This window comes from Anarrhichthys ocellatus, unplaced genomic scaffold, assembly GCF_004355925.1.
Source record: "Anarrhichthys ocellatus isolate YVR2014 unplaced genomic scaffold, GSC_Weel_1.0 scaffold2, whole genome shotgun sequence".
Classification (NCBI taxonomy): Eukaryota; Metazoa; Chordata; class Actinopteri; order Perciformes; family Anarhichadidae; genus Anarrhichthys; species Anarrhichthys ocellatus.
In genome coordinates, this window is record NW_022280032.1 from 10876081 (window position 1) to 10892659 (window position 16579).

General features: G+C 41.3%; 1 protein-coding gene and 1 long non-coding RNA gene across 3 annotated transcripts in view; one reads left to right on the forward strand and one right to left on the reverse strand.

The window, feature by feature from the left end:
* rgma (repulsive guidance molecule BMP co-receptor a) lies at positions 1-11972 on the reverse strand. Its single transcript, XM_031868471.1, has 4 exons — positions 11436-11972; positions 7425-7540; positions 5110-5627; positions 1-2931 (listed from the first exon to the last, which is right to left on the reverse strand). The coding sequence occupies exons 1-4, from the start codon at positions 11447-11449 to the stop codon at positions 2227-2229; spliced, it is 1353 nt and encodes a 450-aa protein (XP_031724331.1). The 5' UTR covers positions 11450-11972; the 3' UTR covers positions 1-2226.
* The window catches only part of LOC116395014 (uncharacterized), a 21984-nt gene continuing 17150 nt past the window's right edge, over positions 11746-16579 (forward strand). Inside the window, exons 1-2 of one of the 2 annotated variants that reach the window (XR_004213494.1) lie at positions 11746-12101; positions 12610-12719. This is a non-coding gene — a long non-coding RNA (uncharacterized LOC116395014). The remainder of the gene's footprint in view (positions 12102-12609; positions 12720-16579) is intronic. The other variant, XR_004213495.1, reaches the window with a different exon arrangement.

Here is a 16579-nt window from a genome sequence, read left to right on the forward strand (position 1 = left end):
AACAAGACATTTTCTTTTATTCAATAAATAATTTACATTATAAACAGCTGGCGTGTGGCACCGCATTTGCTTTACAAACAGTTTGATCTTTCTGGCATTTCCCATTCAGCTATTTTTTAAAACTCTTTTCTGCCATCTACAAGTCTGACACAGAAATTCAAACAATAAGAGCTAAATGGAAGAGAAAACATAAAGTGCTTTAAACTCAAAAACACGAACACCCCAGAACATGTTTCTAGATGATGTGGACTGCATTCAGCATGTTTTAGATAAAGTGATGACAACCAGCATTTGATCACTTCCTCAGTACTGTATATAGTAAAGAAGATCTTGTTCTGTGGTGTTCATGTTTTTGTAAGAAATCCCTTTTCAAAAAAAAAAAAAAAAAGTTCACATTCACCAAAACATCTGATTTACAAAAACAGGAGTGATACATTCAAAACACAACTGGTAATATACAAATTTAAACTCACAAAGCATATGTACAACCTCACATTTCAAATGTAGAACCATATACTGTAAAACTCACAACACAAATTACATCTATTAACACAAGATTCAACATTACAATCATTTGTTTGCGTGACTTTTTTTTTTGTTTTGTTGTTGTCAAACTGCACCATTACATGTTCCAAATAGCAGTAGTAAAGCCTGCCAAATACTTCAGTGTAAAGGATAAATGACCGTAGAACTGTGCCAGAGTAGTAACTATCTACGTGGAGGACTTGCACATTTCCAGATATTGCAGCTGAGCGCCAAAGTTCAAAATGGAAAGTGTTCGCATGAAAACACAAGAAAAGCAAAGGTGCGACTTGCTAAAAGGAAAACCAATGCTGCTTTTACAGTGTGTTACTGTAATGCATTATTCACCAACAAACACAAGCTATATACAATTAAGAATCCCCCAAATGTGAATTGTTAAGACTGAAAGATGGAAAATTCAGTTGTTGGGAGGGAAATGTTGGCACGAGGGCTTGTTCTTTGGCAATGACTGAAGCCATGAAATCACGTCTACCGACATGTGCTTATCGTTTACGCACAAAGCCACGGTCAGCTCAGCACACTGGTCGTCTATAAAATGCTAAACTGACGTCTTTACAGCTAGTACTAACAGTATCTACACCACAGGCTTGAAATGGAGAGTTCAAGTCACAAAATGCTACCTAAGAGGCGTTTAAGTTCGACAGGTCGATCTACATTCTGTAAACGCTAGGAGTGCCCTGAACTACGGTTGTTCTTTTGCTTTTCTTGTTCGCTACATTCACATTACAGACGTAAAATACAAAACACTGATCAACATGTCAGCCCAAACAATGGAGTAAAAGGTCTGTATGATGCTGAAAAGAGACTTTTCTTTTTCTTTTTTTTTTTTTTTTTTAAATCATTTCCCTTTTGGGATTTGCTACTTGGCAGATAAGAGGTCATATTGACAGATCGTGGAGCGCCTCATCTTTTCTATTTCTGAAATTTTGGGGTTCCACACACTTGGGAAAGATTTCTCCTGGAGACCCACAAACACACAAAATTAACCACAGATGCTGAGTTCTGCACACATATTTGACTAATGCACACACACACACACACGCACACACACACACAAAATTGTATTACAATATTACCCATTAATCTCCACAGCAGACAACTGGAGACACTGCCCTGACATCCTTTTGGCTGAGTGCTTCCTCCAAAAAGGCTCCGGCTTTTCCAAAGCTGGAAACTAATCAAACATAGAGCTGCTTCTGGCCTTAGGTTAACAAAAGCCCCTGTCAGGTCCTCTCGCGTCGCCACATGAGCCACTGGCTCGGCACCAATGAGCGGATCAGGAGAGGGAGGATCAGCAAACTCTTCTTTCTGCAAAAGATCATCTTGTCCGGCTTCCCATAGGCATGCGGGCCCGGTGAGAATGTGGGATTTAATCCCAGGTGGATATCCTGAGCTCTGGAGTAGCTGGGCTCTCTCACCGCTGCTCTCATCAAAGACCGGTCCTATGAACCAGCTAAACACACGTGATGATAGGTGGGAGCACGGCGACCTCTACTTGTCATTAGACTGAAGTCGAGACATGACAATCCTACTAAAATGAGGCTCGGGCCTGGGAGGACTCTACTGGCAAGCCACCAGTCAAGTCTCAGGACCAGAGCAGACGAGAGGAGCCAATGCACGACACAGCGACGGTACTCTAACACTCACTGACAGATACAACACGAGGATACTGCTGTGACGCAACTATAGATGAACTGTGCAACATTCAACCCACAGTAAGACAGCAAGGATGTTGAGCAAGAGGAGTGAGAGGAAACCTTTGCCCCTCGGGCCGGCATTACTCATAAACGCGTCCTTTTCAAAGATGTGGTATCTCTTGCTGTTGGAGTGGAGCATTTTTACATCCTCAAAGGCGTAGTAGGCGGCCATGGTGAAGTTGATGTCTCCAGAGGAGAGGAGGTCAAACACGCACGACTGAAAGTACAGGTCCTCCACCGGGAGCCGCTCTTTGCATTTGGCCTTGGCCGACTGGTAGGTAAATCCGTGCGCCGCGGTGCCGCCCCTGATCTTGCCCACGCTGTGGGCTTCCGCCGCACGGACCTTGAAGCTCCTGAAGTCGATGCGCTGGTTGGCGGGGCAGCCGTGGAGACACAGGTACAGGTCCTGGTCGTCGCCTTCCTCCACCGAGTTCACAACTTCCTCCGGCATCCGCACGGCAAAGGTCAGGTAGCGGCCCACCTGCCGGACCACTATGGTTGTTCCGATGTACCTGGCCTGAATCTCCACGTGCTGCCCGGGAACCTTCTCCACCACGCGCAGAGTGTTCGCTCCGTGCCGATCCCCTCCGTTCTTGGAGCCATCTGCAAATGCAGCCGGCAGCTCATCCGTCTCCGCGTGGTACATCTTCTGGTCCACGCACTCCTGGAAATTCTTAAAGATGATTGTCAGCTGCAGGGGAACAGAAAGAGAAAGACATCTCAGCGTAAATCATCGTGTGCGTTTTGCCTTTCTCATAAATGCAAGTGTGTAGACATTAGTTGCAGTGCTTTTCTGGAATGCTGGTAAAATGCAGTAGATGTAAACTCTTTAAATAAAAAAAATAAATAAATAAAAAAAAAAAAAAAAAGGGAAGTGCTTATACATTTGCATTAAGAACAAGTTTGTGCTATATGTGCCATCCACCCCACTTAAGTGTCCCATTTCAGCACTGGCTCAACATGGGGGAGGCCAAGGTAAACGCCCTCAAAAAACACGAGTCTCGGCTATGTAAAATCAGGCCTCAGTTTGCAGACACAAAGACGATCCATTCATCGCGCTGAAAAACCTGCCTGTGAACCCCACAACTATGCTCCAGGGAGTGGCGTTGGGCCAGGACGGAGCGATATACTCTGCAGCTAATTAAGGGAGACCTCTCAGGACTCCGCGAGCTCGGTTTCATCGGGACACCAATGAGCCATTGTCGGAGCGGCGACACCAGGAAAAGCCGAGGGACCGATGTCTGCTCGCTTGTGACAGAGGGAGTCTACAGAATACGCTATTAGCATGACAATTTATCTGTTGCACCAGTTCTGTGTCAACTCCCTCCGCCCTCAGGGGGGAACATTTCCCACCTACATTATCTTCTGTTTTTTTTTTCTCTCACTGGATCTTTTTTGTTTGCTTTTAATGAAAACAAACAAAAAAGCCTCCATTATCCCTCCATCAGAATTAAGATGGAAATAAGCAGACAGTTTTATTTGCTGTTGCAAGAGTAATGCAGCAGCACAGAGCTCTGCTATTGCAGATCTTTTAGCAGAGGGGCCTTGTTTGCACAGGTGGCTTTGGCTCCTGCCTTGTTTTCCCTTTGTCCAGAATCAAGATCTTCAGAAAAGTTGTCTCATTTGCTTCCAAGAACAGCATTATCAAAAAATGTCATTACTTTAAAAGCTTTAAAAAAAACTTAATAGAGTATAATTAAGAAACCTTAATTGCAGAAAATTATACTTTCTACAAATGTACATAAGGACAACATTCTCTTGCCGTATGCCTCAGTCTAAATACCTCCGTTTTGAGACTCTGCCGAGTGGCTGAGGTCCAGAATCATTGCTGTCAAAACTTTGCCAACTACAAATGCTCCTACTTCTTTGTTATTGACCTCAAGTTCTACTGAAAGCCATTTCAGGGACAGACATCCAAACGAACCCATTCACCATTAAACAAAGCAACAATAACCAGGAATGCACGGCTGATAAAGCCACGAAAGAAAATATCTCATAACGGAGTGAAAATGTCTACAGTTCTGTGCAGACACAACATTTCTGAACCTAATGGGCTCAGTGTGGACGACACTCTAAGTAGGCCAAACATCAGTCTGCGCTGTCCACAGTGAAAAGTGAAAATGGAGCCTCGTGTTAACATTTGATGCAGCACCGCTGTTGTAACGCTAACATATCATTTATAAAGCTTATTTAGATCTTTGCAATGGAACTGGGTTTGGCTTCATTATCCGTCAATGTGAACCTCATCCAAACACGAACCAGAGAAGCAGTCCCACAGCAGCTCTGACCAACAGACCACATGAAAGACGACACGCGAATATGAACAGTAGGATGATCTGATGCGACTAACACGTCAAATCAATGAAACAAAGTTTTTTTTATGTCTGACCAACAGTCAAAGCCTCACACATATTTAATAAAACAGATTTTAAAAACTTCATAGGAGAAGCTAGAACAGCCATTTTTGGCACTTTTGATTTATATATTACTTCAATGATTAATTGATTGTCACAACTGTTGCTGAACACTTTTCTGTTGATTGTAGAGCTGAAACAACTGCTCCATTCATTTATGAGTCTTGCAAAAATGTCTAAAATGTCCTTGTTCCAGCTTCTCAAATGTGAGAACATGCTGCTTTTCTTTGACTTATGTGATAGTAAACTGAATATTTTGGACTGTTAGACAGACAAAACAAGATACGGGACGATGTCGCCATGGACATTTTTCATCGATTTATGGACGAGACGATGAGTCGACAAATGAAAATACCAGCCCTGAGTTGATTCCGTGTTTGATCCCCAGAGTTATTGCTTTTGAACTAAGTAGACCACATTGACATGCATACAGGACGAAGAGACAGGATCCCCACCTTGCTCGTGGCGGTGGCCAAAGACCCTGGCACCACAGGAGTGTTGGTCACCTGGACAGACAGGTATTTGTTGTGGATGAGCGGCCAGGCTCCTTCCACCTTACATGTCTGGAAGTCATCACTAAATGTTCGGAGGTGTGGATCTCCAAAGAAGCCACAGTGGGTGTAGTTGGGCGGCGCGGTGTTGCGGTGAAGACTGCGCTCATAGTGGCACACTTCTGGCCCGTCCGAGCGCTCCTGGCTGTCGGGCAGCAGCGGCGGAGGTGGAGGAGGAAGAGGGGTGCGGGCGTGTGGTTGGGACGTCGGCCCCTCCTTGGAGCAGTTGTGTTGGCTCATTAGATCCTCTATGCCATGCTGGGCGGAGTGGTACGCCAGGTCCCCCCTGCAGGTCCGCGCAGTCCGGCGTACACAGCCGTTGTACGCTCGCAGTGCTGTGCAAAACTCCTCCTCGGGGCCAGAGTTTGAGGTGGAGGCCCAAAATTCGGAGTTACACTTGAGGATCTTGCACTGCAGGCTCACTGTCAGGGAGGAACAATAGACAGTTTGAACAAAAAGAAGCAAACCACAGGACACCATGTCATTGAGAAACATGATCAAGACACAGCTATAAATACACGTTGGCTGTTATTGATGGTAGCTTTGAAGCACAGATTTAAAATTGAATCTAAAACAAGAATAATCAACAACATTTCCACACAGCCATCGTGGTTAGGCCGCAGTGCCAAATACTATACATCAAGTTAAAACACATTTTAATAATAGCAAAGTAGGAACTCTTATATTTTGTCACATACTTTTGTTTTGTCTATCATCTAGTTGGCATCTGGTCAAAATTTGAAAAACACTCAAATGCTGGAGAAAATAAATAGAAAGCGAAAGCCTCATTCTAGATTTGCTGCTGAGGTTTGTTTGTACATCATTTAAAAAAAAAAAAAAGGACAAATAACATAATGCCAATATGTATAAAAAATCTTTTCCCAGCATGAAACACATGTGAACTAAACGCAGATCTGAACATCCTCTGGTCAACCTTTCACACTCATTGGTTAATGCAGAAGTAAAAATTGCCATTTGGGAATCCTAATCATCACCTATAGTGATAATAAACGCTACTGACGGTAGATTGTTGCCTCCAACGTTATTGCCACATCCGTCCAACTCTTTACACAATGTTCTTTAAACATATCTAAGAATGCCTTGTTGTCACACCATGTGTGATTAGTATTACCTTTGACTAATAAAGCATTTATTTGAATAGGCCGTGAGAAGTTTCACCCAAAGCCATATCAACACTTTGAAGTAACACTTTAAATGATATCCCTCCTGAAAGCTTCGCCGCAGCTCTCTCCAACCCCCACATGGCCTCTCCATCTTCCAGCCATTTGATAGATGGCAATAAACTAATCTTGATCTCAACTATCAGTGTTATCCCTTTGTTGTTTGACTTAAGAGGGAAACTGATAAGGGTTTGGCAAACATGCAAAGTGAGCTGAACTAGGTATCCACACTGCAAAAAGTGAACCACTGCAATCATCCCATTTTCAAATTACAAGGATATTAAGACAATTTAAACACAAACATGTGGGAGTCAAATATAAAAGATACACAGTCACTGCAACAGTTCACTGGACCTTTTAAAAAATTGCTATTATAGTGGATTTTTGGACACATTGCAACAGGCGCATTCAAACCATAATCCCACCACCACACTCTCTAAAGGAAGTTTTAATGGCAGCAATTAAAACATCTCAAAGTGTTATTCCCTGCTTAATTAATAACCGAACTTAAAGTTCTCCAAGGAGCCACTGCAAAACACCGAGGCATGCACCATCCCCCAAACAAAACAAGAGTTGGGGGGCTGCAGCAGCTCCTAAGGGACCTCTCACTTTGTTTAGTCTTTCTCTAATAAAATAGTAAAACACTGAGTAAAGCTAACGCTGCTTGAACTACTCGCATGTTGCGCTGTAATGGCATGGCTGTTAACTTTCCAGCCTGTTGTAATATTTTCAAAAACCAGACGTCTGCACGTAGGTTTACTACAATCCCAAAATCTCAGTGATCCAGATTCATTGTTGTATTTAGTTTGAATGCAATTCCAACTGATTTGCTGCAGCGACTTATACATGCATGTATTGTTTATAGCAATTTGCGAACTTCAGCAAAAACCGTATCATATTGTGGTGTACCATGTTAAACCGTATCAGTGAAAACATGCCAGTATGTCGCTTTAAAAAAGAAAAAGAAAAAGAAAAAAAAACTTTATTTGAAAAACTTTTGCTTTTTAATTAAAAAAGTAACAAAAAGTATCATCTTACCGCAGGGGAAGAGCGAGAGAAACACCGCGAGGACTCTGCACACGTCAAGCGCCGAGGCTCTTCCTCTTTTCCCCATAACCGTCCATCCAGCTCGGGGTCGCTCTGCACTCCTCTCCCTGGTGGTCGCACCGGGTTAAGGAAAGGACAGAGGAGACGAGTTAGAGCCACACCGAGTCCTCGTTGAGAAAACCCACAAAAAGTCCCATAAAAGAGGTCTGAAGTCCCGCCGTCTCATCCCTGACTGGTAACAAGTTGTTTCTGCCCTCTTAGCTGAGAGCGAACACTCAGTGCGGGACAAGCGGCTGAAAGCAGCCAGCCAGCCAATCTGTCTTCCTTTTTAGGGAGTGTCGAGAAGGAGCACAGCGGACACACTGAACCAATCACGGCTCTCCTGTTCTGCCCTTAAACCCCCTCTGCACGTTTCAAATTACAACTCAATGTGCAGACTTGTAGGACGACGACCGAGTCTTCGCGACCCGCAACGTGCTCGTCCACAACGCCGTGTGTGCGAAAGGTCTGATCGGAAGCATGTGTGTGTGTGTGTGTGTGTGTGTGTGTGTGTGTGTGTGTGGAGATCAACACAGAGGGGAAAGAGTTGGAAAACGACAACATACAATGTAAAGAAACATTGCGTTTATTCTCACATAGCTGTGAATGATCTGCCCTTCATATCAGCACTCATTGCCGTGTTTATTAAACCTGAGATATAATAATGCATTACTTAAAATGGTGGCTGCAAGCCAAGTTGCCCCTTTTCGTCCTCACAGACCCACTGGTAGGCCAACTAACTCACACTGTGCAGACAAAAATCCACATAACATCATTCTATGTTCTAGTGGAGACCCTAAAGGTTCTAAAGATGGCAATTTTGTCAAACTGAATGTTGGATACATGTGAACAAAATGATGCAGAAGACACAGAGAACATTCCCATTTGATGAAATGGTGAAGCCAAAAGAATTTAGGATTGAATATTTCACTCAGCGTAAACATCACGTATGGAATTTGAACAAGCTGTTTTGTAATATTTATTAGACCTGCCCCCAACAATTATTTTCATGATCGATTAATCAGCTTATTGTTTTATTGATAATTTATTTTTTTACATAATAAAATGTGAGACCATAGTGAAGATTGGCAATCTCACAGTTTCCCAAAGCTCACATATTCACATTGGCTGTTTTGTCCAGCAATCTGAAACCCAAAGATATTTAGTTCACACATTAAATACAAAAACATCAAATATTCATGTTCGACAGGGTGTAGCAAGCGAATATTTAGCACTTTTGCACCAAAAAATGCCTTAAATGATTAACCAATTATCAAAAAAGTTGCAGAAAAAATTTCCGTTGATTGACAAATGTATTAATTGCCAAATAGTTTCAGCTCTATGTGTCAGACATACTGTCAGACAAACTGGAACTTAAAAGGGTTCTAATGGAATTCAACTGCCAAAACATAAAATCAAACTGAATATTAAAGGGTGGAAGTAAAGGAAGCACAATTAGAATCCATCCAGCATTTAAAAACCCACTTTGTGAAATATGCCTGTAATTATATGATAGTGACAACTCATCCTCAGTTGTTAAATTCCCCGAAAAAACTCTTAAGAACATGAGCGGTGTGTTCTCAATGATACCTACTGCGTTGGACAGGACATTGTACTCTTTACTGATGGCACTAGTTCCCCGTGACCCAGCATATAACTACAAACCATGATGCCTTGCTGTAGTTTAAATCACCCAACAGTACATGAAGTAATCAAAGCCATAACTGCAGTACATACGCAGGTTACCACATCAGCAGTGAGAAAGGGACCACAAGGAGTGCGTTGATTTAAAGTAAAACTAAGAATGCAGGACTTGTAATAGAGTGGGCTTATTTAATGCATGCCAGTTTGAAGGATTTGAATACATTTCCACAAAGAGCAGGCCGTGATCCCCTCCTCTAAAAGGCGTAGTACCACCTTCTTTGATTATCTTATACACATGACACATTCCTGCTGTCTTTTACTGCCATTCACACCAACATACTACCACACAGATGGCAGCACACTCAGGTTATGGCTGGCTGTACGGTATTTTTCCATAGTACGGTGAACGTCTTTGTGAATGCTTGCTGTCCCTCTCGTGGATGATGGATACGTTCCTGCACAATGAGGTCTGAGCCTACACATGTTTTCAACAAGGGTGGCCCTGTGCAGACTGATTCCCAGCATGTATTCACATCTACAATGAATGACTAACTGAAAGGTAGACGTTGCTCTGTGATGTGTTTTGATGAGTTGTGGAACATTTTGGGGCTTTTAGCAGTGACAGTGTGGATGTAGAGGCAAACACAGGAATTAAATTGTCCTACTGTTGTGCAGATATCTTTAAATGTGAGTGATTCACACGTTAGTGGATTGTTCACATCACATCCGGAAAATAGATGGTGCAGATTGTAGATTTGAAACCTGTTGCAGCAACTTTGCAGACAATGGTGTCTGTATATTACTTACTATCAAGATGTTAATGATATCTTTTGCTCTGCTCCTCAATTATTGGTCTTTCATTTCTTGGTTGAAATCTTTAGATCTTTAAACAATCTTTAAACAATTTATTTTGAAGTCTACAATCCATTTATTCAGTTAGGACCTATATATTCCTTATTCTGTATTAAAATATCTGATTTTAATTACAGAGTCAATGTTTAGTCGATTAACAGATTAGTCAATCGTCAGCTTCACAAATGCAAAGATTCACTAATATTCTCCGTTTTATATCACTGTAAGAATGAATGTCTTTGTGTTGTGGCTGTTTGTTGGAATATAGACGCAATATGAACTCATCATCCTGAGCTCTGACACATTGTGATGCCATTTCTGACTCATTTTCTGAAATGTTATAGACTGCAGCCCTAATTCTCATCACAAAGGCATATCTTATCAGTTTGACTACAGCACCAATCAAAACGAGGTCAGGTTTCTTCTCCCCAATATGGCTTTTCTCATCAAACATTTGCTATCGGCTATACTTTGGCCTTTGGATGATATTTTAGTCTCTGATCAATCAACAGACTGTTTGATTGCTAATTAATTGAAATGAGTTTTTCCTGGGATTTAACATCTCCATAGAGAAATGACACATAAGAAACAGCTGTCATGTGCGCCACATGCTGCGACAGGTGAAGGTGACATCATTTAACAATAAAACATCTCCATAAATCCAGTAGATATAATCCTATCACTTTTAATGGTGTGCTTTAAATCTTTGATATCACCTGTCAAACCTGACAGCGTTTCGACATTTTCATCCACTGAATATAGTGTAATGTAAGTAATACTGGTGAAGCGCTTCATCTCTTCTTCAGTGTTGAATTGCGCACTAAATTTTTATATGCGTCTGTATCGATGGTCACAGCGGACTGATCCTCTTATCCAACAGATGGCGCTTGTTATGAGCTCTGATATGAAACCTCAAATCACGACACAAACGCACATGGCATTATGAGGACAACCAAACCTGTCATTAAATCTGAGCTATATGGACAGCTCGTCTATTGCTCTAATTACAGGCTGTCATGCAATTGGGATTTAAAAAGGTGTAAATCTGCAGCCAGCAGGCGCATTTGTCCCGTTGCACTGCCTGGAAGAAGATCCTTCTTGTCATTCCATGTCAGATAGAAGTAATAGCCTCAACGCTATTTCTGTTTAGGAGCTGATAAATGCTGACAACGTGAAGCATTAAATAGTGCTGCATACTTCAATATTTAAAAATGCAGTGAGGTGAAGTGAACCCAGTTTTTATGCGTAATTCTTGAGTGACACTTGCAAAATGGTTAACGTTGTTAATATTGCAGAAATCGAGCTCTCCTGATTTGTACATCTGAAAAATATACATATTTTAGGACACAGAGATACAGTTTAAAACCCCTGCCAGCTCGGCAAAAACTGGCAAGACTCCTGCGTAAAATATACTCCGATAACATTTATTACAATTCTAAATAAGTCTCGAACTAAAGATAAACCAACCTTGGCGACTGCATGGGCTCTCCACGACTCTGGGAGTCTTGCAGGAACCCGAAGGACAGCGAACAGGAGCGAGAGAGAGAGAGAGAGCAGACTCCTAAAAAATCTCCCCCTTCAGAAAAAAAAAACCTCGTCCTGTGTGTCACTGTAATCCGAAATCAAACGCACTCAGTGGCTTTCTGAGTATTAAATCCGCAAATCTGTGCATGATGTCCACCGATCTTCTTCTCGGTGAAATGAAAGTTTTTTTTTTTTTTAGTTGGGATTTATTTAAAAAGACACTTCTCGCACCCGGGGGTGGGTGGGGGGGGGGTCTCAAATCTCTGCAGCCATTGCTTAACTCATTTGACTATCGGTCGATCGGAAAGGAGACATTAAGTCCAGTAATTGCCCCCATCCGCGCTTTGAATCCAAATTGTGAGTTATGGTCGACGTCAGGGAGAAAAAAAAAGCCCTGAGGGCGAAGCTGCTTCTGCTGCTGCGTACGGCCCGATGTGCTGTCTGGATGTCGTGAAATGGCCAGTTAGAAAGTGTGAGAGAGACAATGATCGGCTCTGCATGACGCCGCTGGGAGCCCCAAATCTCAGCTGTGGACCCCCCCACCCCTTTTTTTTTCCAATAGTTGTTCTCTCTGGGAGATAGGACTCCTCAGATTACGGTCGAAAAACAGTGAGTTGTACAATGTTATTTTCTGTTAAAGCAACTGGAAGTAAATCCATGTAATGTCAGCTTCCACTTGAATTGTTATTTTCTTCATAGTCATATATGCCCTATTTTCACCTTTTGATAGTAGGCTGCATTTAGAACTGGACTGAACAGCGACTTCATTTACACATCTTTATTATTTTGTGTTTTTGTGTTTAAATACCCCCTAACTGATAGATCCAGTCCCTCAGATAACCTTTAGCAGATCCTCATCTCTGCAAATCACAGGTTGGAAAAAGACAAATCCATAATAATCAGGATTTAAGGAGGATCAGATGGACAAACACTTTGCATCAGGGAGGAGGGGGGGGTGGGGTATGCTCAAAGGCAGAGAGGGTTGCATGGAGGCTGCACCTGTGTTTTAGGATCAGACTGCATGCAGGAAAATACCACAACCCCCGCCCCCCCCCCTTTCCTCTTGAGCGTTTCCAGTCTCCACTCTGTAAAACATAACTGGTTCTCTCTGCTCCAGTTGTCATCTGATCAGGAAAATCCATCACACCAGGGAGTGCAAAGACCTACAGCATGGCTATCTGACTGAAAAAGCAGAGTGACCAGTCCAGTGCTCTTACTGTCTGCCAGGTTTGTAATTGACATGCACAATCAAACAGAATAGCAGTGCTGATAGTTAAAACCCCTGTGATTTCACCTTCTATTGACGCTGATGTCGCAGACGTTGTTAGCATGCAGCTACAGGACAGAGCTAATCCCTTTGTGCAACCAGCAAGAAACTGACCCCTGTAATCCACTCGTTTACTATCACTGCCCAGTCCGGCCCTCTCCAGATGGCCACTGAGAAGCAGCATATTTTACATTGATGTAACATAAGAACATGAAAGAGTGACACCCCGGTGTGTAGAGAATGGCTTTAGAGGTGCCGGATGCCGGCCACATCTCAAACACAGCTGGCGTAGTCGCTGCTCTTGCTGAGGTAATATGGCGAGTTAACACAACAGATCTGCTTTACATATCACCAGATTAGTAAAAGACTTTGATTTTCTTGTTCAGTGTCTGCTTCATTTTACAGTAGAAATCAGTGACAGTCAGCCATGTAACTATATTACCGGCTCAAATGAAAGAAAAGTTCAGTAATGCCTACCCTTGGGGCTCTCTGTGATTTCCCGTCCATCATAAAAATCTGTTAAACTCAGGTTGCAACAGCAAATAAAACAGAAGCTATATAGAGGTAGAAACAGAAGAAAAATCTGCCAGAGAGCATAAAATTCCTGTGAGACCGATGTAAAACAGACTTCAAGGTTCTTGATTCTTGATATGAATATATATATATATATATATATATATATATTCAGAAAACACTAGCTTACTTATTGATTTTACACAAACCTTCCTCAGATACTGAAGTATCTGAGGAAGAAGTTGTAAGAAGTTGTAGGTCCAACCAACGCATTCAAATCTTGCTTCACTTTCCGGTCATCAGATCATCACATGCTGTACTTCCCCAGCAGTGTGGGATCAAAAGTTCACTGTTGTCTTCTTATTACAGGTCATGATTTCAGAGAACGATGATTATTTATATGAGAAATGTCTCTTAACAGCTGACCACATGTTGAGATGACATTATGAAAGACATGCAGGAAACTAGTCAGCGATTGCATTATTTTTGAGTCACTAAACTCACAAAGTGTGCTCTTACTGACCTTCCAGTTTTCTTCTGAACTCCCGCAGCATAATAATTATCTTGTCACAGTGCGTTTTGTCTCTGAAGCTCCCAAAAGATTTGACAGCGGCTGTTCGAGATTATAGACACATTATCTTGAAATGTTTTTGAACATTATCTCTTTTTGTTAATTGTACACCGTTTAAAAGATATTAATGTGGAATTGATCAGAATTTCATGTAACCTGTAAAAGAGCTAAAAAGATTGCTGCAATTATTTTGATAATCAATTATCCGTTTAGGTAATATCTATTTACAATTTCAATCTTCTGCTTTTCTGCTTTTCTTTGCGTTATCTGATAATAATATAATATAATAATGTGTGTCTTTATGTTTTTGACCTTTGGTCAGAAAAGACATTCAATGACTATTTTCTGACATTTATAAACCAAACAGTGAATCCAATTTATTGAGGAAATAATTGCTACTTGCAGCCCTAATCTGCAATCATAACAGCTGATTACATCTGAAATGTAAAGAACCACATTTTTAATTAGTTTTCTTCATAATTACAGCATAAAAGACTAAAAGAGTTTAGACGTTATTTAGCTTTAAAGGGATATGTCAGAATTCTCTGAAACCTGTTGTGTTGCAAACAAAAGCTGCATTATCTGTTTTCTTCTCAATGCTGCAAAATTAATGAGGTTTTGAATAAAAAATACAAACAGTATATAACTGCATACAATACATGTTCAGCATTTTTATGCTTATGTAACTGTGCCATAACATACTGTAGATAATGCTTCGAGTGTGATTTATCAGAGGAACCGATCTGCCATGTTGACTCAAAACAGGTTCGCTAACAACTGCAGCAAATGCTAATGTCTATCTGCTGCCTTTATTGTATTCTCCACACATCATACTATGCGTGACATTATATCCACGCATACTGTATATGCATATCCCTCGGTGTGGACTATTGTATTGCTGGCACGGTATTATGAACTGAAACATATCTCGTAGACCCCACTGAGATTATCAAATAGGACTTAAGAGCAATTTTCCGTGTTAAAACTGACCTTTTTCCGCCAAAGGTTCCTCTTCTTCGAAAGGCTGTTAAATGAGAAAACAGAGTGAAGCAGTGAGAGTCCCTTGATATTCAGTGAAGAAACAAATAAGAGGGGGTAGTGCATCAACCAGCACCGTCTTTGGTAATAAGGTGTGAGCATGAATTCAAAACATTTTATTAAGAGATGATATATGGGGCTCTGATACTGTGTGGAATTACTTCCACAGTCAGTAACAATATGAATGCTTGCACATTGACCCGTTCGTGCACACAGAGGAATGGGCTTGAATGTTCAAACCCTCATTACGGAATCTCCTTTCTCATTTTAAGCAGAAGAGAAGAGGTTTTTTTTTTTCTGTCTTTCTAAAGCCAGACTGCAATCCAGCGAGAATTATGCACTGTTTAATTCCAGACATGGACCGAACTAGACAGAGTGTGTACAGACGGCAAGACAAATAATTAGCTCCGCCGCTAAACACAACTGATCTCAATGAAAGACACAACACATCAAGCCACATTTTGGGGAGCACCATTAGTGAATAAATAACCGCTTTAGACCATGAACGGTCATTACAATTTATTCACCTGACAGGGTTGAAAAAACAAACAAACATGATGTTGGTGAGAAGCCATGTGAGACTCCATTATCATGCAAGATGCCATGAATGCATGCAAGACCACTGAGGCTTATCTTAATACAACAGCTGCCTTTTTAATTTCCTGCTTCTGGAATTCTGTGCAAAAAGTGAAGGACTCAGTTTGTGAACATAAAATTGGTTGTTGTTATGGTCTTCTCCATACAGTGTGAAACGCCTTTCCAGCTATTTCATTTATAGTAATTCACAACTAATCAGTCTCAGAAATAATAAGCAATTTTGGAATTAGGCCTCCATTTGTCTTTACTGTCATAAAAACAATGTTTTTTTTTTATTATTTTACACAATGGAAATAGGTGATCCAATTTTTACTTCAAGTAATTAAAAATTTAATTCGGAAATTGCATGGATCTTTTATTCTTAAGACTATTTATTTAATAATATTTAACATTTCTTTGTTAGGGAACCTATTGTACTCTTCACTGTCACAGCTGTATTAGCAGCTTTCAGTTAAGTATTCTTCTAGTAGAAATATTTGGCAACTCTCTGTAACTTCCTATCAGACCAGTATTTCCCCTCCATCTAAACTCTGGTTATCCATCATTGACCCATGTCACTGACAGAAATAGGAGCACAGACAAAGTGCAGACGTAATAACAACAAACTGAGTCACAGTCTTAGTCGTGCTATTTGTATTGTGTGTCCATTTTGTCAGCCAGCCGGAATTCTTCACAGCTCTTTTATGTCTTCGCTTCTTCTGCTCGGTGGTTGAACTTTACTAGAGTTCTGCAGTGTTGTCCTGTATACACAGCTGCAGGTGCTACGTCCTGCCCTTCCCTTTGTCCCATCTTGTCACAATAGCTGCAGAGGAAAGCTCAGGTTTTTGTAGTTGCCAGCAAATTGTCGGCAGCCCCAAAATCACTCTGCTGATAGTGAGAAACAGGAATCAGGCTGCTTCTTTAAGCTGCATGGAGAATCTGAAGCATGGAGTGTTTGCTGTTGCCTTAACATTTATCATATAAATAAACTTTAGAAAACATAACAATGCTGAAATCTAATAAGACACAATCTGAAATTTATTTCAGCATTATAGAACTCTTGGCCCGCAAGCTTTTCATCGTTCACCTCTAGCCCCGACTGCTTCTCTCTCTCTCTCCCTT

Bases quoted from the DNA above. Each gene is read 5' to 3' on its own strand.
- rgma (XM_031868471.1), bottom strand. The intron at 5,628-7,424 runs GTAAGATGATAC...CCTCCCTGACAG, and splicing joins TCTCTCGCTCTTCCCCTGCG to TGAGCCTGCAGTGCAAGATC. The intron at 2,932-5,109 runs GTGGGGATCCTG...GTTCCCCTGCAG, and splicing joins TGGCCACCGCCACGAGCAAG to CTGACAATCATCTTTAAGAA.